This window comes from Chiloscyllium plagiosum, unplaced genomic scaffold, assembly GCF_037043375.1.
Source record: "Chiloscyllium plagiosum isolate Xiang-an unplaced genomic scaffold, Cpla_swu_hap1 HiC_scaffold_8, whole genome shotgun sequence".
Taxonomy (NCBI): domain Eukaryota; kingdom Metazoa; phylum Chordata; class Chondrichthyes; order Orectolobiformes; family Hemiscylliidae; genus Chiloscyllium; species Chiloscyllium plagiosum.
The window spans coordinates 106,170,581-106,194,980 of NW_028270146.1; the positions used below are offsets into that span (position 1 = coordinate 106,170,581).

The 24,400-nt window shown below is 47.0% G+C and overlaps 1 protein-coding gene across 1 annotated transcript in view; it reads left to right on the top strand.

The window, feature by feature from the left end:
* Positions 1-668: 668 nt before the first annotated feature.
* Positions 669-24,400, top strand: part of slc39a9 (solute carrier family 39 member 9) — a 45,985-nt gene continuing 22,253 nt past the window's right edge. Inside the window, exon 1 of the mRNA XM_043698406.2 lies at positions 669-1,748. Coding sequence (XP_043554341.1) covers positions 1,653-1,748 — 96 coding nt within the window. The 5' untranslated portion in view covers positions 669-1,652. The remainder of the gene's footprint in view (positions 1,749-24,400) is intronic.

Consider the following 24,400-nt stretch of genomic DNA (forward strand, 5'->3'; position numbering starts at 1 on the left):
GAACACCATGAGTGAGTCCCAGATATTACCCACAAGGTTTACCCTTAGACTTTCCACTACCAACATTAGTGTCCCAGAGGGAGGGAGGGAAGGAGGAAAGGGGGCGGGGCCTTCTCACCAAGGGGGGTGGGGCCTTCTCACCAAGGGGGGCGGGGCCTTCTCACCAAGGGGGCCCAGCCCCTCCCTCCCGCGGCCATCTTTGTGAGGGGAACCCGCAAACGCTACCGTGGCTCAGGAGAGACATTTACCTTTCCCCTGGGGCGCTTTCTCGCCGCCGCACCGAGTTTGACGCAAAATCGGTCACCGTTGGCCAGCCGACGCCTGGAGTCGTGCCGTTGGGCGGAAGCGAATGCCCTTTTCCCCCCCCCCTCCCCACAGCCGCTGGCGGTCTCCATGTTTGTGCGGGGCAACCGTGGCTCCACGAGCGTCAATTTAACACCCGGCGTCAGACAGACAGAGAGAGAGAGAGAGACAGTGTGTGGGGAAAGAGGAAGACCTTGTTCTTTTTTTTTGTTTGATTCACAGCGGCACCGCTCGGCGAAGGGGAGGGGGAGGGGGAGGGGAGAGGGTGTATTGTCGTCGGTGCAGCCGTTGGCGGTTGATCTTTGACCCGGATGTGACGGTGGCGCCGGAAGTCAGCGGTGCTGGGTGAATGGGCCGAGCGGCCGGTGGGGCCGGGGACTGGGATCTGTGTGTGACCGTGTCGGTGCGGGGCCCAGTCAACATGGAGCTCGGCTCTTCAAGGAGTTGAACAATTGAAAACAACAACAAGAAAAGGGGACGGTTCCAGGCGGCGGCGGAGGGCCCTTCGTTAGCGACCGATCGGCCCCTCTCTCCCCTCCCCTCCATATACCTCACACTCCTCCTACCTCCCCCCCCCCCCCGTTACCCCAGACTCCCTCCCCCTCTCCCGTCAAATTTCCCAGACTCCCTCTTGCCCCACACCCTAAACCCCCCCCAACCACCCCCAATCCTCCAAATATCCAGACCACCCCCCCACACAAATATTCAGACTTCCTCCCCAATATCTAGACTCCCCCTCCACCAAATACCCCAGACTCCCTCCTTCTCAAAATCCCCAGACTCCCTCCCTCTCTCCCCCAAATACCCCAGACCCCCTCTTCCTCCCAAATACCCCAGACTGCGTCCCTCTTCCTCCCCCAATACTCCAGACTCCCTCCAGATAACGTGCACCCCACTTTCTCCGAATATCCCAGGCTCTGTATTCCCTGCACCCCAGATACCTCTCCTCCCACCCAACCCAATACCCTGTGCTGTCCCTCCTCTGCACCCCCATCCCACATCCACCAAACTTCCAAGACCCTTCACTCCTTCCTACCCCCCCCACACCGAAACACTCCAGCTCCATCGTTCTCCCTGTTCCCCCCTGCCTCAGCATCCTAGATCTCTTCCCTTGCCCAAACACTCCTCCAAACCCGTAATTCACCTCTGTTCCCCTCACCCCCAAACCTCCTTTCCCCAATCTGCATTTCCCGCGCTTGCCAACTTCCCCCCCCCCCCCCCATCCCAAAACAAACCTTGCCCCCACTCTCTCTTTCCACCACTTAGTCTGTATTTCACTGCTGCACTCCCCTTTCTCCCCCAATCTCTCTCTGTGTAGCGTACTCCCCACCCCCTTTCCCCAGGGCAGGATGGATGACCTCAGCACCATCAGCCTTCTCTCCTTGGCCATGCTAATCGGCTGTTACGTGGCAGGCACTATCCCCTTGGCATTCAACTTCTCTGAGGTAAGCAGAGGGCCTGGCTGTCTTCTCACTCCATGAACCATTCACTGCCGTTTAACTCTCTCTTCTCTCTCCACTGCTTTTTCAAGGCTGCTTCACTGTCCTATTTCTTTGTGAAAATGTTTGATTTTATAAAATCAATCTGGTTAATTACCTCCTAGTTTAGGAAATATTATCTACCCGGTTTCAGTATAACGTGTAATTAGCAAAGGTTTTGTTCCTTTTTCAAACTGGTATGTTGTGACAGTTCTGCCTTTACCTATAACTCATCTGCAACTAAGACTGGGCGGGCCACGTAAAGAGTTTACTGGATTATAACAGTGGTGCTAGAAACCTGGTTGGAAGCACTGTTAAATTCTAAGGAACTGTGGCCGAAGGAATCCACAAGCAAAAAAGCATTGTTTGCTTTTTGATTTGAAACCAGTTTTGAGCTTGCAGTTAAGTAGATTTAATCTTTGTCCGACTGACTCAAAATGCACTCAGTCCCTTACAATATAGTGAAACGCCTCCACATGTTTGTATGATGGTATGTGTACATGTGCCAGTGGCCTTTGAATCTTTATATTTGCGACCGTGGGCTAAAGTGGCACCGGAAATTAGGAACCTGGATGTTCGTATTTGAATGCTGTTCAGTTACATTTACCGTTTGTCCAAATCGAACTTCAGCTTGGCTTCCCTTTTTGTCTTGGTGCTGCACTTTGTTGAAGTATCATACTTAATTATTGGTATAGACGTGTGCATGTTTGCATTGTCCTGAACTGCTAAACCAGTGAGATGTGCTTCAAAGTGTGGGTATTGATACTTGGCTTGTAATGCCTTGTACAGTCAAATAGTGTGCTGGCTTCAGTGTTCAACTGTTTGGATATAGTTCCAGCACTTGTGTCCTACTGACAGTTTTACTCACTGGAAGTGAGGTGGCAGCATTTTCTTAAAACAGTATGTTATTTAAAATAACAAAGGAGAAACCTGCTCAGTTTTTAGAGCTTCTAATGGAATTGTGGGGCCACAATCATTTTTTATAGATATTTTTATTGAAAAGGAAAAGTTTTAAGATTTTTGACAAAATTACAAAAATAATACAAACTAGTGTATTCCACTTTACAATATAATAACAACACCAATATAAAATTACAAAAAAATCTAACTACTAATCTATTGTGCAAACTACCAAAGCATAAAATAGGTTAGATTCGATTCCCTACAGTGTGGAAACAGGCCTTTCGGCCCAACACTGACCCTCCAAAGAGTAACCCACCCAGGCCCATTTCCCTCTGACTGACACACCTAACACTACAGGCAATTTTAGCATGGTCAATTCACCAGACCTGCACATCTTTGGACCGGAGCACTCGGAGGAAACCCACGCAGACACGGGGAGAATGTGCAAACTCCACACAGTCGCCTGAGGCTGGAATCGATGGATATCATACATTACTAACAATAAACAAGAAGGTAAATAAATAACTAGATACAGCTCAAAATAGATTTATATCAAGTGATAACAAAACCCGTATTTATACGAGCTTCCTCCTCTCGGGGGCCCCCGAACCAGCTGGAACCATTACCACGGCTAAGCAAAAACCCTGGACAATATGGCCGAAATATCTGTGTCGGTGTAGTTCAAAAAGGGCTGCCATGTTCTATAAAATAATACTGTTTTTTGGTGCACCATATTTTTGAGGAAGTCAAGGGGGATATATTCCATGACTATCCTGTGCCAATTTGAAAGTCCCGGGGGACCTTCGAATACCCAGTTCACTAAAGTATTTTTCCTCGCACAAAAGGAAAGGATAGTAAATAATTTCTTCCCGTATACGTCCAGAGAGGGAAAATTTGGGGAGCCCAAAAGTAATCCAATCTCCGTACCTAAAATCTTTGCCAAGGCATTCGCTACTCTGTCCCAGTACCTGTGGATCTTGTGGCATGTCCGTAGACAATGCGTGAGAGTGCGAACTTCGATTTTACATTTAGGACACACTGGGGACTCTTCTGCCTTGAACTTTGCGAGTCGTTCTGGTGCCACGTGAGCCTTGTGAAGCATCTTCAATTGAGTAGCCTGAGTTCTGTTACAGATAGAGATCTTCCTGGCATTTTCCCAGACGTTCTCCCTCATTTCTAAAGAGATTTCCAACTCTAATGCATGGTTCCAGGTTTTATATAACTGTTCCATGTCCTTCGATACCTTATTGCATTATAGGTGGTAGAGAGTACTGACTGGAGGGCGGACCCATCGGCCAAAGCACTCTCCTTTCCCTGTCTGGTTTATAAGGATTGACTATCAGTGTGGTCTTCTTCTGTATAAAGTCTCGCATTCGAAAATACCGAAAGAGGTCCTTGATGGGCAGTCCAAACCTCTGGCGCAGCTGCTGGAAGGACATCATGACCTCCCCATCAAACAGGTCTCCCAAACAGGAGATACCTCTGGACTCCCAAGTTTTGAAAGTAGCATCAGTCAGCCCTGGCTGGAATCCTGATGTTCCCACTGTAGGGGTATAAGGGGAGGCTTTTTGCAGGTTACTCTCATCTTGTTGCATTATCCTCCAGGCTTTGATTGTATTTAATGCAATAGGGTTTTTAACAATAGTCCGTAGTAACCGTCATCTTGTCCATAAATAGTAGATTGATGAGGGGATATTTTGCTTGGGAAGTCTTAATATCTAACCAGATTGGGTCTCTTGTGACCCACAATCAATCAGCTGCAAAAGATGATAGGGAGCTCAGTTGGTACCCCCTGAAATCCGGAAAGTCCAGTCCTCCCCTTGCTTGTGGGAGCTGCAACTTTTCTAATTTAATAAGTGGCCGTCTAGGACTCCAAATAAAGGAGCCAAACCAACCGTAAAGCTAACACAACGTCTGCCTCGACAGCATCAGGGGGAGTATTCTCATAGGATATAAAAGACGAGGTAGGATAGTCATCTTAACTAAGGCCACTCTGCCTAGCCAGGATATTGGGGAGATCTTCCCAGCATTGAAGGACCAGCATTGAAGGTCACTTATAATAAGTGTGTATAATTGGTTTTATATAGCTGACCAAATGCCGGAGTAATGAAAATACCCAAGTACAGAAACCTACTAGTGACCACCGAAAGGGAAAACCAGATCCGTCCGGAAAATTGGATATACTGGCAAGGCCTTCCAATGGCATGGCCTCCGATTTCACACAACTGATTTTGTAACCTGAAAACATACCACTTAAATTAAGCGGGACACTGATGTCAAAAGATCACTTAAGAAATGGACATCATCCGCATAGAGCGTAAATTTGTGCTTGCCTGATCCAACCTCCGGAGCTGTTATTTTAGGGTCAGTTCATGTGGCTTCTGCCAGTGGTTCAATCACTAGTGTAAATAATGTGAGAGAGGACATCCCTGGTGACAACCTCTGCCAACGCAAAAGCTATCTGAACTTACACCATTGGTGATCACCGCTGCTTTGTGATCATTATATAATACTGAAACCCATTTAGTAAAGACCTCTCCAACACCAAACCATTCCAGCGCATTGAAAAGATATGACCATTCTACCCGATCGAATGCCTACTAGGGAGACAACTAAACCCGGTATCGCTCCCTGCTAGCAGGCTTATACCTTTTTTAAGACCTTTCTAATGTTATTAGTTGACCTGTGACCCTTTATAAACCCCGTCTGGTCCTCTTTTATCATGAATGGTAAAACCCTCTCCAATCTTAATGCTAACATTTTTGAGAGAATTTAAAATCCACATTTAATAAGGATTTGGGTCCATATGCAGAGCAGTCTTCTGGGGCCTTTCTCTTAAGAATGAGAGAAATATTTGCTTCTCTCAGCGAAGGTGGGAGGCAGCCCTGACTATATGAACAGTTTTATATATGTTTATGTGTGGCCCGGCCAGTTCCCTTATAAATTTTTTATCGAACTCAGCCTGGAATCCATCTGGTTTGGGCGCTTTGCCACTCTGAAGCTGCCTCACCACCTCCTGTACTTCCTGGGTTGTCAGGGGGCATTCAAGATCGACACCTGCCCTGAGGTTAGGCCCAGGAGGGCCAGATTTTTAAAGAAAGACTCCATCTTCCTAGTTCTATCCTCACAGTCCTGCAACTTACACAATTCAGAATACAACCCAGGTAAATAGTGCGGTGAAGAAGGCATATGGCGTACTGGCTTTTATTGGTAGAGGAATTGAGTTCCGGAGTACTGAGGTCATGTTGCAGTTGTATAAGACTCTGGTGCGGCCGCATCTGGAGTATTGTGCGCAGTTTTGGTCGCCATACTATAGGAAGGATGTGGAGGCACTGGAACGGGTGCAGAGGAGGTTTACCAGGAATGTTGCCTGGTATGGTAGGAAGATCGTATGAGGAAAGGCTGAGGCACTTGGGGCTGTTTTCATTGGAGAAAAGAAGGTTTAGGGGTGACTTGATAGAGGTGTACAAGATGATTAGGGGTTTAGATAGGGTTGACCATGAGAACCTTTTTCCACGTATGGAGTCAGCTATTACGAGGGGGCATAGCTTTTAAATTAAGGGGTGGTAGGTATAAGACAGATGTTAGGGGTAGGTTCTTTACTCAGCGAGCCGTGAGTTCATGGAATGCCCTGCCAGTAGCAGTGGTGGACTCTCCCTCTTTATGGGCATTTAAACGGGCATTGGATAGGCATATGGAGGATAGTGGGCTAGTATAGGTTAGGTGGGCTTGGATCGGCACAACATCGAGGGCCGAAGGGCCTGTACTGCGCTGCATTCTTCTATGTTCTATGTTTCTATGTTCTATGTTCTAATAGAACTTTCTAAAGGTTGCATTGATCATTTTACGATCACAGGTCAGGGTACCAGCACACTCTCTAATAGACGTAACGGCTTGGGGAGCCTTTTTCTTTCTGGCAAGGTATGTTAGATACCTGCCAGGCTTGTCACCGTATTCAAATCATCTCTGCTTCGCAAATAATATCTCCCTCCTTGCTGTTTGGGTAAGTGCGATATTCACGGCTGCCCTAAGGGCTGTGATCCTCTGTAGCTTAGTAATGGAGGGCCTATCAACATACACAGTTTCAGCTGCCTTCAGGCGAGCCTTGAGCAGACCCTGTTGCTCTCCCTTTTGTCTTTTCCGGGTCGCAGAATATGAGCTAACCAAGCCTCGCGCGTATGTCTTCGCAGTCTCCCACATCGTCGAAGGGTTACTGGCCATGCCTGAGTTGGTATCCCAGAAGATTTTAAATTCCTGCGAGAAATATTTCATGAACTTGCTATCCTTCAGTAAGAAAGGGTCCATATGCCAATGTCGGGGACCTATCCCATCATCACTAGTATTAACTTCCAAGTATACTGCAGTGTGATCAGAAGTAGTTATATTACCTATTTTACAAGACAATATCGAGTTCAAAAGGGTCGAGGGGACAAAGAACATGTTGATTCTGGTATGGCACTTGTGTGGGTTAGAAGAGAAAGTAAAGTCTCTACCCTCAGGGTGGAGACACCTCCAAACATCTATCAGCCCCAGCTCCCTGTTCAGATCCGCCAGTTGCTTTGATCTCAGATATGCCTGCAGAGCTGCTAGGTATCCTACCCGTCTCTGGGTTAATGGTACAATTAAAATCTTCCCCCATAATTGTGTGGCGGACCCTGAGAGCCATCAACTTAGGGAATGCTTCTGTTACAAATTTAAAAGGGTGTGCTGGGGGGTAATAAAGATTCAAAATCCTGTATTCCTCTCTATATATTAGGGCTTTAATCAATATATATCGTCCAGACTCATCTTTTATCTGGCTTAGCATTTGGAAGGGAAGATCCTTCTGAATAAGGATGGCTACTCCCCTACTTTGTGAGCTGAAAAGTGAAAAGAACACCTGGCCAAACCCACCCTGTCGCAGCTTCGAGCGCTCCTTATCAAGTAGATGTGTTCCTGTAAAAGGGCTGCATTAACCTTTTGTTAAGACTTGATAATATCTTTTTCCTTTTGATTGGCGAGTGGCTCCCTTTGACATTCCAGGTACACCACCAAAGCGAATGGCTAGCCATGATCGTCCAGGCAGGCCCGAGACCCCTCAGGAGGAAGAACCCCAACCAAAAGACATTGAATAAAGACCAAAAACAATTCACATATTTTAAAAAAAAACTCTTTAAAACAGTTAAATCAAAACTATTAACAACTACTCCTGAATAAAAATAACAGAAAGCATATTTAAAAGGAGTCTTTCCCCCTTACTCACAGGGGGCACTACTACCTTCCAATAACCCCACCATAAACAGCTAGGCCTCGGCCCAGGCATTACAAAATGGAGTAAATAAATTCCAGTATCTTATAAAACAGGAGTTAAAAATGGGCGACCTCCCCCCCCCCCCCCGCCTCCCCCACACTATCACTTAGATACGCTTAACAAAACAACACAGGGTAGAAATATGTAAGATTACAAAATTACAATCCCAGCCAGTATTAGGCAACTAAATAAGAAAAAACTCCCACTCTGAGACATCCCCCAATAATCAAATAAACCGCACAAGCTATAGATAGGAGACCAAAGAAAGAATAAGGAACAAGCCCCGTCCACCCCCAAAAGAAAGATGGAGAAAGGAAGATAGGTAGACAAGGGGGGTGGGGGGGTGCAAATAAAGTCATTATCCATACAGTTCAAGTCCCGCAGTCTATTTGAGAGCCTCCAGGAATTCTTTTACTTTCTCCGGTGATCCAAAGTTATATAAAGATCCTCCATGACTGAGGCGCAGCGTTGCCGGATATTGCATGCAGTATTGAATATCTAAGTCTCTCAGACACTTCACGTCGTTGAATGCCCTCCTCTTGTGGACCATGACTGGAGAAAAGTCCTGAAACAACATTATCTTGGAGCCCTTGTACATCATGGTATGGGGACCCTTCCCCAAGACTCTGGAGGCCTCCAGCAGCATTTGTTTTTCCCTGTAACATTGAAGTCAAACTAGGACTGGGAGGGGGAGTTGGTCCGACCCGGGCCGGCGCACAGCAATCCAGTGAGTCCGCTCAGCCCGCACTCAGCCCGGCCCAGCTCCAACTCCAATTTCAGTCTTTGTGGGAGTCATTGCTCCAGGAAATCCACAAACTGGCCTTACTCCTCTCGTTCGGGAAGGCCCAGCAACTGAATGTTTTTCCGGCGACCTCGATTTTCGTTGATATGCCCCTCTGGGGTCCGGACTCACCACTCCAGAGCCCTGACCTGACCCACGGATGTTTCAGCAGCAGTCTTCGAGGCCGTGGCCTGTTGCTCCGCCCCTCCGACACGCTGCCTGAGTTTCTCGGTCATGCTGCAGAAGCGTGACTGAGATCGACCCCCACCTGGACCGAGTCTCCTCGATGGGCGCGTCGATCTTCTCTTGGAGTTTTAACGAACTCCGAGATCAGGCTCTCCTCTGCAGGTCGGCCCCCGGAGGGGGTGGGTTAGTCATTTTAAAAAAAACACCAAACTGTTAAAGTTTGATGCACAATGGCTAAGAGTGCTGGGCCAAAAGCTATTTTAAGTCATTTAACAGCTGAGGTAGGGGTGGGCACCACACTTTGCCGGGGTCTTGGGCACAGCTCTGCAGACTCAGAGCTGCTGGGTTGCCGCCATTTTGATTCTCCAGCCATGATCATTTACAGTATGTACTAATGACTTGGATGGGGAAAGTGAATGTATATAGCCGGGTTTGTGGATGACACAAAACTAGGTGGGAAGGCAAGTGGTGAGAATGACCTCGTCTACAGAGATGTATAAGCAAGTTGAGTAAGTGGGCAAAAAGCTGGAGTATAATATGGGAAAATGTGTATTTGTGCAATTTTGCAGGAAGGACAGAAGAACTGAGTATTATTTAAATGGAGAAAGAACCGCAGATAGCTACAACTACAGAGTGGTTTTGGAGTCCCCGAGCATAAATCTTTAGCAAGCTAGCAAAAAAGATTCCAGAAATCGAGAAGGTAAATTGAATGGAGTATATAAAGGTAGGAAAGTATTGGTAAAGCTATGTCATGAACTAGTCAGGCCACAGCTGGAATACTGTCACTAGTTTTGGGCTCTCATCTAAAGGTACTGGCATTGAAGGTAGTTCGTAGAGAAGGTTTGTTGGGCTGGAATCTTTAGGAAGATGTGAAAGATTTCAGCAGTCTGAAGTGACTGCTGAGTAGGGTTGGGCCTCCACACACTGGACTTCAGAGGAGTGAGCAGTGAAACATGCACAATTCTTGGACTTGGCTGGGTAGATGTAGAAAGGTTGAGTGTGTGGTGCTGGAAAAGCACCATTCCTGATGAAGGGCTTATGCCCGAAACGTTGATTCTCCTGCTCCTTGGATGCTGCCTGACCTGCTGCGCTTTTCCAGCACCACACTCTTCGGCTCTGATCTCCAGCATCTGCAGTCCTCACTTTCGCCTAGATGTAGAAAAGTTGTTTCCCCTTGTTTAGGACCAGAGGCATAATCTCAAGAGTAAGAGTTGAGGAAGAATTCCTTCAGAGGGCAGTGAACCTGTGGAATTATTTAATGCAGAAGACTAGAAGCTGGGTGGTTAAGTGGATTCATGGCTGAGAAAGGCAGATTTTTAATCAGTAAGGGAATCGAGGATTCTAGGGAAAAGCAGGAAAGTGGAGTTATGGATTAGAAAATCAGGTGTGATTTTGTTGAATGACAGAGCAGACGTGATGAGCTGAATGCCCTGCCTCTCCCTTGTCTTGTGCTGCTTTAACTTTGAAGCAATTTTCAAAAAGGCAAATTGAAGTTCTTCAGTAGGGAATCAGTTTCAGGCTGTGAATCGACTTTAACTTGGGCTAAAAGGAAAACTATTCTTCTATAATGTTAGCATTCCAGGTATGGTCAGTGTCTTGTTGGCCAGCGCGCGTTACTCTTAAACTGAATAGCTTTCTCTGCTATTTCAGGCAGCAGTGAATAGTCAACCACACTTGCATATTCGGGGTCACATGTAGGCCAGACTGGGTCCATTTGACAGATTTCCTTCCCTAAAGCAAATCAGTGAAACAGATTCCATGTTTACAACATAGAATCCTAGAGCTGTACAGCATGGAAACAGATCTTTCGGTCCAACTTGTCTATGCCAACCAGATATCCTAAATTAATCTAATCCCATTTGTCAGCACTTGGCCTATGTCCCTCTCAATGCCTTTTAAATGTTGCCTCCACCACTTCCTCAGGCAGCCCGTTCCGTACATATGTGAAACAATCTGATGGCTACGCAGAGTGGTCAGTAGATCTTCTTAGATTTTCTTAAAAATTCAAAACCAATTTGAGCCCAAGTGCCCAGAACGTTTTTCAGGGGCTTTGGATTGCTAAATTCAGCGACATACCACTGTACTCCTTTACATCTTTACAATGAAGAGAGTGGGCCAGGGATAGTTTCCCTATCTGTCTGAAGTCTTCTCTCATTTTCCTTGAAAGCTACACCAGTAATGCATGTATTATGCCAGTCCCTGCAAATCCCAATCTATTCCAATTGTTCTTTTCCTGTTGTTTTAATCAAGCTGTTTGGATGTGTTATGACACACCTCCATGACTTCACATCCTGAGGTGGAATTTGAACTTTTGGCTCAGCAACAGGGATGCTATCACTGTGCCCCAAGAGCCTTTGATACATAATTCTTTGGGTTAACTAAAGATGTCAGGTGCTTGCCACAACATTGATTCTTTCCTGTCTGACCAACAGAATCTGTCTGTCAGGTATAATGTCTAGCTCGTGGTATCTGGTAAAGTGCTTTCCATGCCGTGATATTGCCGTGCTCTTTGTGGTTTATCTGCATCTAAAATAAATGTTTAGTTGGCTTTAAGGTGCGTTCAGAGGACTGGTCACATCATTAGCATTGCTATGTTTTTGAAGCAAATAGAGGTTATTTTAGGCTGTGGAAAAATCTAACCAGTCCAAATGTTGAAATGTATTTCTCACTGCACAATCATTTCCACATCAAACACCAAAATAACACTATTTTAAATGACACCTTACTTACTCAGGATTGTGACTGACCTTTAACTAGTCTCTAAAATGGCCCTAGCAATCCACTCAGTTCAAGAACAGTTAGAGAAGGACAACAAATGCTGACCTTGCCAGCGAGACCCATTTCCTGCAATGTTTTTTTAGAAATGGAATATTGGAGAGGACAACTGGGAAGGTTAGGGATCCTGTTATTGTGCTGGTAAGGACGAGGGCTCAATTTATAATGCAGCATCCCACCAATGCTCAATGGGCTGAGTGGTTCAATGAACACTTGGACTCTGATCTTCAAGATCTAGTGAGGTTCACTAGGTTGCTTCCAGAGTTGAGGGGGTAGGCTTATGAGGAGAGACTGAGTAGATTGCGATTATATTCATTGGAATTCCGAAGATTGAGAGGGGAATCTTATAGAAACGTATAAAATTATGAAGGGAATAGATAAGATAGAAATAGAGAGGATGCTGACATTGGTAGGTGAGACTAGGACATGAGGCTATAGCCTCGAGATTAGAGGCCACAGATATAGGACTGAATGGAGAAGGAACTGCTTCACCCAGAGGGTTGTTAATTTATGGAATTCCTTGCTCAGGGAAGTTGTTGATGCTCCTTCAGTAAATGTTTTTAAAGATCAGTTTTGTTTTGAACAAGGAAGGAATTAAGGGATACGGTGAGAGGGCGGGTAAGTGGAGCTGAGTCCATGAAATGATCAGCCATGGTCTTATTGACTGGCGGAGCAGGCTCGAGGGGCCGGACGGCTTACTCCTGCTCCTCGTCCCTGCTTTGATAGGATCTGAAGACTGAACCGTTGTTAGTTTAGTGTTTGGATCTTCATACCTGACCCAGCTTTCTCTTTAAAGGAGCAGTGATTTCTGCCAAACTCACTGCGTAGCAAAGTATCCCATGGTAAAAACAATGACTGCAGGTGCTGGAAACCAGATTCTGGATTCGTGGTGCTGGAAGAGCACAGCAATTCAGGCAGCATCCGAAAAGCTTCGAAATCGACGTTTCGGGCAAAAGCCCTTCATCAGGAATAAAGGCAGTGAGCCTGAAGCGTGGAGAGATAAGCTAGAGGAGGGTGGGGGTGGGGAGAGAGTAGCATAGAGTACAATAGGTCAGTGGGGGAGGAGATGAAGGTGATAGGTCAGGGAGGAGAGGGTGGGGTGGATAGGTGGAAAAGGAGCGGGCAGGTCGGACAAGTCCGGACAAGTCAAGGGGATCGTGTTGCTGGAGGTTAGAAACTAGGATGAGGTGGGGGAAGGGGAAATGAGGAAGCTGTTGAAGTCCACATTGATGCCCTGGGGTTGAAGTGTTCCGAGGCGGAAGATGAGGCGTTCTTCCTGCAGGCGTCTGGTGGTGAGGGAGCGGCGGTGAAGGAGGCCCAGGACCTCCATATCCTCGGCAGAGTGGGAGGGGGAGTTGAAATGTTGGGCCACGGGACGGTGTGGTTGATTGGTGCGGGTGTCTCGGAGATGTTCCCTAAAGCGCTCTGCTAGGAGGCGCCCAGTCTCCCCAATGTAGAGGAGACTGCATCGGGAGCAACGGATACAATAAATGATATTAGTGGATGTGCAGGTAAAACTTTGATGGATGTGGAAGGCTCCTTTAGGGCCTTGGATGGAGGTGAGGGAGGAGGTGTGGGCACAGGTTTTACAGTTCCTGCGGTGGTAGGGGAAAGTGCCAGGATGGGAGGGTGGGTCGTAGGGGGGCGTGGACCTGACCAGGTAGTCACGGAGGGAACTGTCTTTGCGGAAGGCGGAGAGGGGTGGGGAGGGAAATATATTCCTGGTGGTGGGGTCTGTTGGAGGTGGCGGAAATGTTGGCGGATGATTTGGTTTATGCGAAGGTTGGTAGGGTGGAAGGTGAGCACCAGGGGCGTTCTGTCCTTGTTGCGGTTGGAGGGGTTGGGTCTGAGGGCGGAGGTGCGGGATGTGGATGAGATGCGTTGGAGGGCATCTTTAACCACGTGGGAAGGGAAATTGCGGTCTCTAAAGAAGGAGGCCATCTGGTGTGTTCTATGGTGGAACTGCTCCTCCTGGGAGCAGATACAGCGGAGGCGGAGGAATTGGGAATACGGGGGATGGCATTTTTGCCAGAGGTAGGGTGGGAAGAGGTGTAATCCAGATAGCTGTGGGAGTCGGTGGGTTTGCAGAAAATGTCAGTGTCAAGTCGGTCGTCACTGATGGAGATGGAGAGGTCCAGGAAGGGGAGGGAGGTGTCAGAGATGGTCCAGGTAAATTTAAGGTCAGGGTGGAATGTGTTGGTGAAGTTGATGAATTGCTCAACCTCCTCGCGGGAGCATGAGGTGGCGCCAATGCAGTCATCAATGTAGCGGAGGAAGAGGTGGGGAGTGGTGCCGGTGTAATTACGGAAGATCAACTGCTCTACGTAGCCAACAAAGAGACAGGCATAGCTGGGGCCCATACGTGTGCCCATGGGTACCCCATTGGTCTGGAGGAAGTGGGAGGATTCAAAGGAGAAATTGTTAAGGGTGAGGACCAGTTCGGCCAAACGAATGAGAGTGTCGGTGGAACATCTTTAGATAGGATCTTATTGTCAGGCATCAGGGACAGGACTGTGTGACTGAGGCAAGCAAGGGGTCCCAGGGCACAGGAGCACAGGTGCCTCTGCCTTTTGCATATGAATATACGCAGTGAAGCAGAAGTAGACCATTTGACCCCTTGAGTCTTGTCTGCTTTTTAATAAGGTAAGAATTGAGTTGTTTGTGTTTAGAATTCCATATTCCCGTCTACCCCTCCAACCCTGCATTCCCTGCCTCGCAAGAATCTATCCATCTGTCTTAAAAATACTCAATGACCCCACTTCCATTGGCACCTAAAGCAGGATTCCAAAGTCTCTCAACTAAGAGGCAAGATTTGGAGGAGCTGGTGTTGGATTGGGGTGGACAAAGTTTAAAAATCACGCTACCCCAGGTTATAGTCCAACAGGTCTATTTGGGCGCACTAGCTTTCAAGGCACTGCCTCTTCAGGTGGTTGTGGAACATGACCATATGACGCAAGATTTATAACAAAAGGGTTTACACTGTCATGGAGCTGTAATGATATATTAAACAACTTTGGTTAAAAATCATACAACACCAAGTTACAGTTCTTAAACAAATTTAGATTGAGTCTTTCATCTTTTAGAATGGGAAATGCTGTTTTAGGTTCTTTAATATATAAATCCCAGAATTACATTCTCAAAGTGGCATCAGCTTATCTAATAGGTGTTATCTCAGCTCAGACAATGCATTAAATGGGTGAAGGTAAAGTCTGTACCAACGTTGAGTCAATTCTATTCCTAAAGTGGGGCTTATAGAATCTTACATGGGTGTTAGCGAGTTTTGCGAAGATTTGTAGCTCAGGTTGATGTTCTGGTTGTAGGTTTGCTCACAGAGCTGGAAGGTTCATTTTCATGAAAACTAACCTTCCAGCTCAGCGAGCAAACCTATATCCTTCCATGGGTTTATGCAGTTTTTGAATAAAATAAAATGTAATCCTGCGAATACAAATTCACCCCATAAACTTTTATGTGTGCGCATGCAGGAGAGACATGGTGTGGGTGTGTGTGTGTGGAAGTGTGTGTACGTGTATGAGTGATGGGGTATAAGCCTGTGAGAGGATGTGTGTGTGGGGAGTGCATGTATGCGCATATGAGAGAGGGTCTGCGTGAGTATATGTCGGACTGTGTGCGTGCTTGTGTGTGTGTGCGCGCGTGTGAGAGAGAGTGTATAGTGCAGTGGGGTCACCTGTAGTGTGACATAAACCCAAGGATCCAGGTGAGGCCTTCCTGTGGGTATCAGCCTCTGCTCGGCCACGTTGCGTAATTGCTCGTCCTGAAGTCTCTTGGAGGATGGTCACCCGGAGGTCTGAGGCCGAATGTCTCGGACTGCTGAAATGTTCTCCGACTGGGAAGGGACACTCCTGCCTGGTGATGGTTGTGCGGTGTCCACTCATCAGTTGTCTTGGCCTCTGCTCGCTCTCACCAATGCGCTATGCCTCAGGGCATCCTTGCCTGCAGCGAATGAGATAGATAACATTGGCCGAGTCACACGAGTACCTGCCGCGTACATGGTGGGAGGTGTCCCCATGTGTAATGGTGGTATCTGTGTCGACACTCTGACACGTCTTGCAGTGGCTGCTGTGACAGGGGTTTATGGTGTTGTGGTTGATGTTACCCTGTAAGCTGGGCAGTTTGCTGCGAACAACGATCTGTTTGAAGTTTGGTGGTTTAAAGGCGAGAAGTGGAGGCATGGGGAAGAGCTTGGTGAGGTGCTCATCCTCATCGATAATGTGTTGCCGGCTACGAAGGGCATGGCATCATTGTTCAGCTCCTGGGAAGTATTGGACAACCGAGAGAAAATGAAGACTCCCCTCTGTCCTCAAATATGTCGGCTGTTCCTAACTTTTAAACAGTGCCTCCGGTTCTGAGCTCACCCACAGCAGGAGCCATTTCCATGGCAACCATTTGAGAACATTCAGAATTTTCTGCACTTCAATCAATTCACCCCTTCTTTTAAATTCTACTGGAAACAAACCAGTCTGTCTAATCTTTTCTCTGAGACAACCTGCTTGTTCCAGTCTAATCCTCAGAACCATCCCAAACATATTTTTATCCATCCTTAACTGAGGAGATCAAAACTGCACAACGTTCGAGATGTTCTCTCTTGAATGCCCTGCAGCACATAATATCCTTTTATTTCAGCTCCTCTTGTAAGAGAAACTAGCAGCCCATAACTCCTGTTGATTATCCAGAAAGTGAGGACTGCAGATGCTGGAGATCCGAGTCGAGAGTGGGGTGCTGGAAAAGCATGGCCAGTCAGGCAGCATCCGAGGGGCAGGAGAATCGATGTTTAAGGCATAAGGAATCCTGATGAAGGGCTTATGCCCGAAATGTCGACTCTCCGGCTCCTCGGGTGCTGCCTGACCGGTTGTGCTTTTCCAGCACCACACTCTCTGCTCCTCTTGATTATGTGCTATACCTACGTACTATTTGTAAGTTATGCATCAAAACATATAAATCCTTCTGCACCCTTGAATTCTGCAGTCATCCTCTACAACTCTCCAAAAGGTTTGGAGTTCTTTTTATCGAAATGCACAAGTTCCTGAGGGGACTTGGCCAGGTGGATGCAAAAAATCTGTTTTCACTTGAGATACTTTAGAACTAAGGGTCATAGTTTAAAAGTAAAGGGTCACCCATTTATGACTGAGACGGGGAAACTTTTTTTTATCTCTGAAGGTTGAAAGTCTTTGGAATTCCCTTTTTCAAAAGGCAGTGGATGCAGAGTCGTCACACATTTTTCAGGTAGAGGTAGGTAGATCCCTGATTACCATGGGCATGAAAGGCTATCAGTGATAGACAGGAAGTAGAGATGAGGTCAAAATCAGATGAGCTGTAGTCTTATTGAATAATAGAACAGGTTCGACGGCTGAGTGGCCTATTCCTGTTTCTTGCTCATATGTTCATTTAAACATGATAGGCTAGCTCATCAATATAATCCTGACAATGTTCCCATCATCCACTATTGTTGTGCCTATTCTAATCATCTCTACAGACATTGTGATGTATTCTAACCAAAGAGCACATCTTTCAGTTCTCCTGAGGAACTCTCTTATCATAACTGCACTTTTCAGAGTAGGTTTTACGCTAGCAGTAATACATTTATTGTTGCCTGTCCATGCAATATTTACAGGCAATGTTAGTGATGGGCGAAGATGCCTCTCAAAAAGTAGACCAGTCAGCTCATTGATCCTAGAATGTGGTACTGGAAAAGCACAGCAGGAGAATCGAAGTTTTGGGCCTATTCCCTTCATCAGGAATATGACTGGGAGCCTCAGGGGTGGAGAAATAAATGGGAGGGCAGTAGGGCTGGGAGGGAAGGTAGCTAAGAGTGTGATAGTGGATGGAGGTGGAGGCAATGGTGATAGGTCAGACAGGAGGGTGGAGCGGATAGGTGGGAAGGAAGATGGGCAGGTCATGAGGACGGTGCTGAATTGGAAGGTTGGAACTGTGAGAAGGTGGGGGGAGAGGGGAAATGAGGAAACTGGTGAAATCCACATTGATGCCCTGGGATCGGAGGGTCCCAACACGGAAGATGAGGCATTCTTTCTCCAGGCTTAGGATGGTTAAGGAGTGATGATGGAAGAGGTCCAGGACCTGCATGTCCGTAGTGGAGTGTGAGGGGGAGTTGAAATGTTCAGCCATGGGGCGGTGGGGTTGGTTGGTGCGGGTGTCCTGAACATGTTCTCTAAGGTGCTCTGGGAGTAGGTGTCCTGTCTCCCCAATGTAGAGGTGACCACATCGGGAGCAACAGATGCAGTAAATGACGTGTGGAAGTGTAGGTGAAACTTTGGATGTGGAAGGCTCCTTTGGGGCCTTGGATGGAGGTGAGGGGGGAGGTGTGGGCGCTGGTTTTGCAATTCCTGCGGTGGCAGGGGAAGGTGCCAGGTGGGAAGGGGGTTTGGTGGGGGGTGTGGACCTGACGAGGGAAGGAACAGTCTTTAGTGAAAGTGGATATGGGTGGGGAGGGATATATATCCCTGGTGGGGTCCATTTATAGGTGGTGGAAATGGCAGAGGATGATGCGATGTATATAGAGGTTGGTGGGGTGGAAGGTAAGGACTGTGGGGTTCTGTCCTTGTTGCGGTTGGAAGGGTGGGGTTCAAGGGCGGAGGTGCGGGACGTGGATACGATGCGTTGAGGGCATCTTCAACCGCGTGTGAAGAGGAATTTCACTCTTTAAAGAAGGAGGCCATCTGGTGTGTTCTGTGGTGGAACTGGTCCTCCTGGCAGCAGATATGGTGGAGGCGGAGGACTTGGGAATAAAAGATAGTGTTTTTACAGGAGGTAGGGTGGGAGGAGGTGTAGTCCATGTAGCTGTGGGAGTCAGTGAGTTTGTGGAAGATGTCAGTGTTGAGCCAGTCCCCGTTGATGGAGATGGAGAGGTTCAGGAAGGGGAGGGAGGTGGTCTGAGATGGTCGAGGTGAATTTAAGGTTGGAGTGTTGGTGAAGTTGATGAACTGTTCAGCCTCCTCGTGGAAGCATGAGGTGGTGCTGATGCAGTTATCAATGTAGCGGAGGGAAAGGTGGGCAATGATACGAGCCTACCTAACCATTCTAGGTCATGGCTGATCATCTCAGTGGCATTTTCTTACACTGTCTCCATATTCCTTAATGACGTAGTAGCTTAATAGCTTATGAAATTTGTCTGCAAGTATGTTGCCTGGTATCTAATACCCAATGCCTGGTTTCGCTGTGGCAGTAGTAGTAATTTTGCTTGTAAACAAATGATTTTGTCGTCCATTTTAAAACACTTTGGAGTCTGATGGCTGGTTTCCATCAGTTCTCCGTTCCTATAGTGTGTAGTTGTCATTAATGTTACAGGGCGAGTGGGATAAATGGGCCAGTTCATTCACAGCTGGGCTGAATGGTCTGTTCTGTGCTTTAACGTTCTGTATTCACCAGAAGCAGTCCATTTCAGAGTACAGCAAGCCCTAGACATTACACAGATTTGGGCTGATAAGTGGCAAATAGCAAGGGCTAAACATTGAGCATCTCCAACGGGAGAACAATTAACCATTGGCCTTGACACTCAAGAGCGTTGCCACCAATGATTGCCTCAGTGTTAATATCTTCGGGACCACCATTGACCAGAAACTGAACTGGTCCAACAGCATAAATGCGAGAGTAGATAAGAGACTAGGAATCCTGCAGCACGTCACCTGCCTCCTGTCTCCCTAAAGCTTGTCCACTATGTACAAGGCATAAGTTAGGAGTGTGATGGAATAATCCCCATTTGCCTGGATGGATGCAGCTCCAACAACACGAAAGAAGCTTGATACTATCCAGGACAAAGCAGTCCACTTGATTGGCATGCATCCATAAGCATCCACTCCCTCCACGATCGACGTTCATTAGCAACAGTGTGTACTATCTACAAGATGCACTGCAGAAATTCACTAAAGATCCTCGGACACCACCTTCCAAACCCACGACCACTTCCATCTGGAAGGACAAGCTCAGCAGATACATTGGAACACCACCAACGCCTGGAAGTTCCCCTCCAACCCACTCACCATCCTGACTTGGAAAGGTATCGCCATCCCTTCAATGTCACGAGATCAAAATCCTGGAATTCCCACCCTAATAACTGATGGATTGCAGTGGTTCTGAATCATTTTAACCAGTGATTCTTTCTTTTTATTTGTTGACTGTCAGTTTGACCGTGTGGAACCCAAAACCACAGGCAGAAATGGTTCAATTGTTTCTGCATTCTGGAAGAATGTATGAATATTAAATTATCTTTATGGATTTCTATTAAGAAATGGATGGCGTGGTGAACACCACTGCCTCACCGCACTAGGGATCTGGGTTTGGTTCCATCTGTGGGCGACTGTCTGTATGCAGTTTGCACGTTCTCTACTGTCCAAAGATGTGCAGGTTAGGTGGATTGGCCGTGTTAGGGATGCCTATAACGTTCAGGGATGTGCAGGCTAGGTGGGTTAGCTGTGGGAAATGAAGGGTTAAAGGGATACGATAGGGAATGCATCTGGGTGGGATGCTCTTTGGAGGGTTAGTGTGGACTTGATGGGCTGAATGGCCTCCTGCACTGCAGGAATTCTTTGATTCTATTCTATGAAGGTAGCTCACCACCACTTTCACAAGGGCAACTAGGCATGGAAAATCAATGTTGGTTAGCCAGCGATACCAATGCTCCACAATTGAATGATTAAAAAAGGTGTTGCTTCTGGGTAGCGAAAGGTGGAAATTAATATTTGTAGAAAATGTTTGCTTATCTAAGATTACAAACAGATCTTGATCAATTGGGCCAATGGGCTGAAGAGTAGCAGATAGAGTTTGATTTGGATAAACACGAGGTACTGTGTTTTAGTAAAGTGAACAAGGGCAGGACTTATACAGTTCATAGTAGGGCCCTGGGTAGCGTTGTCAAACAGTGTGTTAGGGTTTGGGTACACAGTTCTTTGAAAATGCGTCGCAGGTAGAGTCATCACAGCAGAGTTCTGGGAGACTTCTCCACAGTCATCATGACCTCAGTGGTGGGAAAGATGCTGGAGTCTATTATAAAGGATGACATTACGACACATCTGGATAGTAGTAACAGGATAGGTCAGAGTCAGCATGGATTTATGATGGGGAAATCATGCTTGACTAATCTTCTGGAATTTTTTGAGGGTGTAACTCTGAAGGTGGATGAGGGAGATCCAGTAGATGTAGTGTACCTGGACTTTTAGAAAGCTTTTGATAAAGTCCCACATAGGAGGTTAGTGAGCAAACTTAGGGCGCGTGGTATTGGGGGCAAAGTACTAACTTGGATTGAAAGTTGGTTGGCTGACAGGAAACAAAGAGTAGTGATAAACGGCTCCATTTCGGTTTGGCAAGCAGTGATCAGTGGGGTACCGCAGCGATCAGTGCTGGGACCACAGCTTTTTACAATATATATTAATGATATAGAAGATAGTATTAGTAATAACATTAGCAAATTTGCTGATGATACTAAGCTGGGTGGCAGGGTGAAATGTGAGGAGGATGTTAGGAGATTACAGGGTGACCTGGACAGGTTAGGTGAGTGGTCAGATGCATGGCAGATGCAGTTTAATGTGGATAAATGTATGGTTATCCACTTTGGTGGCAAGAACAGGAAGGCAGATTACTACCTAAATTGAATCAATTTAGGTAAAGGGGCAGTACAAAGAGATCTGGGTGTTCTTGTACACCAGTCAATGAAGGTAAGCATGCAGGTACAGCAGGTAGTGAAGAAGGCTAATAGCGTGCTGGCCTTCATAACAAGAGGGTTTGAATATAGAAGCAAAGAGGTTCTTCTGCAGCTGTACAGGGCCCTGGTGAGACCACACCTGGAGTACTGTGTGCAGTTCTGGTCTCCAAATTTGAGGAAAGACATTCTGGCTATTGAGGGAGTGCAGCGTAGGTTCACGAGGTCAATTCCTGGAATGGCGGGACTACCTTGCGCTGATAGATTGGAGTGACTGGGCTTTTATACCCTTGAGTTTCGAAGACTGAAAGGGGATCTGATTGAGATATATAAGATTATTAAAGGATTGGACACTCTGGAGGCAGGATGGGTGAGTGCCGAACCAGAGGACACAGCTTAAAAATACGGGGTAGACCATTTAGGACAGAGATGAGGAGAAACTTCTTCACCCAGAGAGTGGTGGCTGTGTGGAATGCTCTGCCCCAGAGGGCAGTGGAGGCCCAGTCTCTGGACTCATTTAAGAAAGAGTTGGATAGAGCTCTCAAGGATAGTGGAATCAAGGGTTATGGAGATAATCAGTATCCTGTTCTGCCTTAAGGATGATCAGCCATGATCATATTGAATGATGGTGCAGGCTCGAAGGGCAGAATGGCCTACTCCTGCACCTATTGTCTGTTGACTGTATAGGAGACCTCTGCAGGACAACTTCACTCCTCGAGTCAGACTGCAGCCGAGACGTCACTGAGAGGCATTCTGAGAGATGACACTGCAGTCAGCATGACTGGTCTGAACATCACTGAGACGATGGGATAGATCAGCCATGGTCTTAATGGATGGCAGAGCAGGCTTGACTGGCCAAAAGGCCTACTCCTGCTACTATTACCATGATACCTGCAAATTCCTCTCCACATCTCTCACCGTCCTGATATAGCACCATTTACCGTCACTGGGTCAGTTCCTGGAGCTCTTTCCTACTGGCCTTGTGGGTCTGCCATTACCAAATACACTGCAGTAGTTCACAGGAACTTGCCAATGGTAACTCGGGATGGGCAATAAATGCTGGCCCAGTTGGCAAAGCTTTTCTTTTTAAAAAAAAAAAATCCATTCAATCCTGTTTTTCCATCTGTAGTCCTACAAGTTAGTGTCCTTCTAGCACCTGCTCAAATTTCTCTTGAAATCATTAATCATTTCTGATTCCAGCACCTTTGTGGACAAAGAGTTCCAGGTTATTACCACATGCTGTTTTTTTTAAAGAAGTCGTTTTCTCAGTACCCTTAATCTTTTTGCCCAAATCTTGAAATTTTTGCCATCTTTTTCTTGTATTAAAAGCTAATTGGAACAGTGTTTGTTTATCTACCTTATTCCAATCTGTCAGTCAAATCTCCCCTCAATGGCCCATGTTTTGAGGAGACAAGCACCTACATTGTGGGTTGATACAAGATGTATCCTGTATCATGAATGATTCCAAATCAAACTAGGGTGGTTGAAGTTTTTATTACCTGATGATATGTTATAAAGGATTAAACGCGTACGGTTGGTTCTGCTATAATACACATTTCTTCAATGCGAATTAGCTATAATGTGATTGAAGAATTCAGAATTAGAATCCCTACTGTCAGGAAACAGGCCCTTTGGCCCAACAAGTCCACACCGACCCTTCAAAGAGTATCCCACCTAGATCCATTCACCTACATTATTTACCCCTGACTCCTGCACCTAACCTATACAGGACCTGAACATTTTGGGCAATTTAGCCCAGCCAACTCGCTTGGCCTGCACATCTTTGGATTGTGGGAGGAAACTGGAGCACCCAGAGAAAACCCACGCAGACATGGGGAGAATGTGCAAACTCTGCACACAGTCGCCCAGTGCTGGAATCGAACCCGGGTCCCTGGCGCTGTGAGGCCGCAGTGCTAACCACTAAGCCACCGTACTGCCCCTGAGAATCCTACCACTTGACCAACGAGCCAGCTAAGTTTATACCATTATTTATTGAAGGTGAACCTTCCTTGCTTGTGTTGAGTATAACCTGATTCCTGTCCCGTTAGTTTAAATGGTGGTGTTATTACGTGATTTTCCTATAATGCAGTATCATGTGGGAATGGAGCTATCGCGTTATCAGAGCAGACTGTAGTTATTTTACACGTTCCTGACAGGAACCTCAGTATGTATTGGCATACTCAATGTTAAGATCAACGAGGTAAAAACAATGACTGCAGATGCTGGAAACCAGATTCTGGATTAGTGGTGCTGGAAGAGCACGGCAGTTCAGGCAGCATCCAAGGAGCTTCGAAATCAACGTTTCGGGCAAAAGCCCTTCATCAGGAATAAAGACAGTGAGCCTGAAGCGTGGAGAGATAAGCTAGAGGGGGTGGGGGTGGGGAGAAAGTAGCATAGAGTACAATGGGTGAGTGGGGGAGGGGATGAAGGTGATAGGTCAGGGAGGAGAGGGTGGAGTGGATAGGTGGAAAAGGAGATAGGCAGGTATGACAGGTCCGGACAAGTCATGGGGACAGTGCTGAGCTGGAAGTTTGGAACTAGGGTGAGGTGGGGGAATGGGAAATGAGGAAACTGTTGAAGTCCACATTGATGCCCTAGGGGTTGAAGTGTTCCGAGGCAGAAGATGAGGCGTTCTTCCTCCAGGCATCTGGTGGTGAGGGAGCGGCGGTGAAGGAGGCCCAGGACCTCCATGTCCTCGGCAGAGTGGGAGGAGGAGTTGAAATGTTGGGCCACAGGGCGGTGTGGTTGATTGGTGCGGGTGTCCCGGAGATGTTCCCTAAAGCGCTCTGCTAGGAGGCGTCCAGTCTCCCCAATGTAGAGGAGACCGCATCGGGAGCAACGGATACAATAAATGATATTAGTGGATGTGCAAGTAAAACTTTGGATGTGGAAGGCTCCTTTCGGGCCTTGGATAGGGATGAGGGAGGAGGTTTGGGCGCAGGTTTTACAGTTCCTGCGGTGGTAGGGGAAAGTGCCAGGATGGGAGGGTGGGTTGTAGGGGGGCGTGGACCTGACCA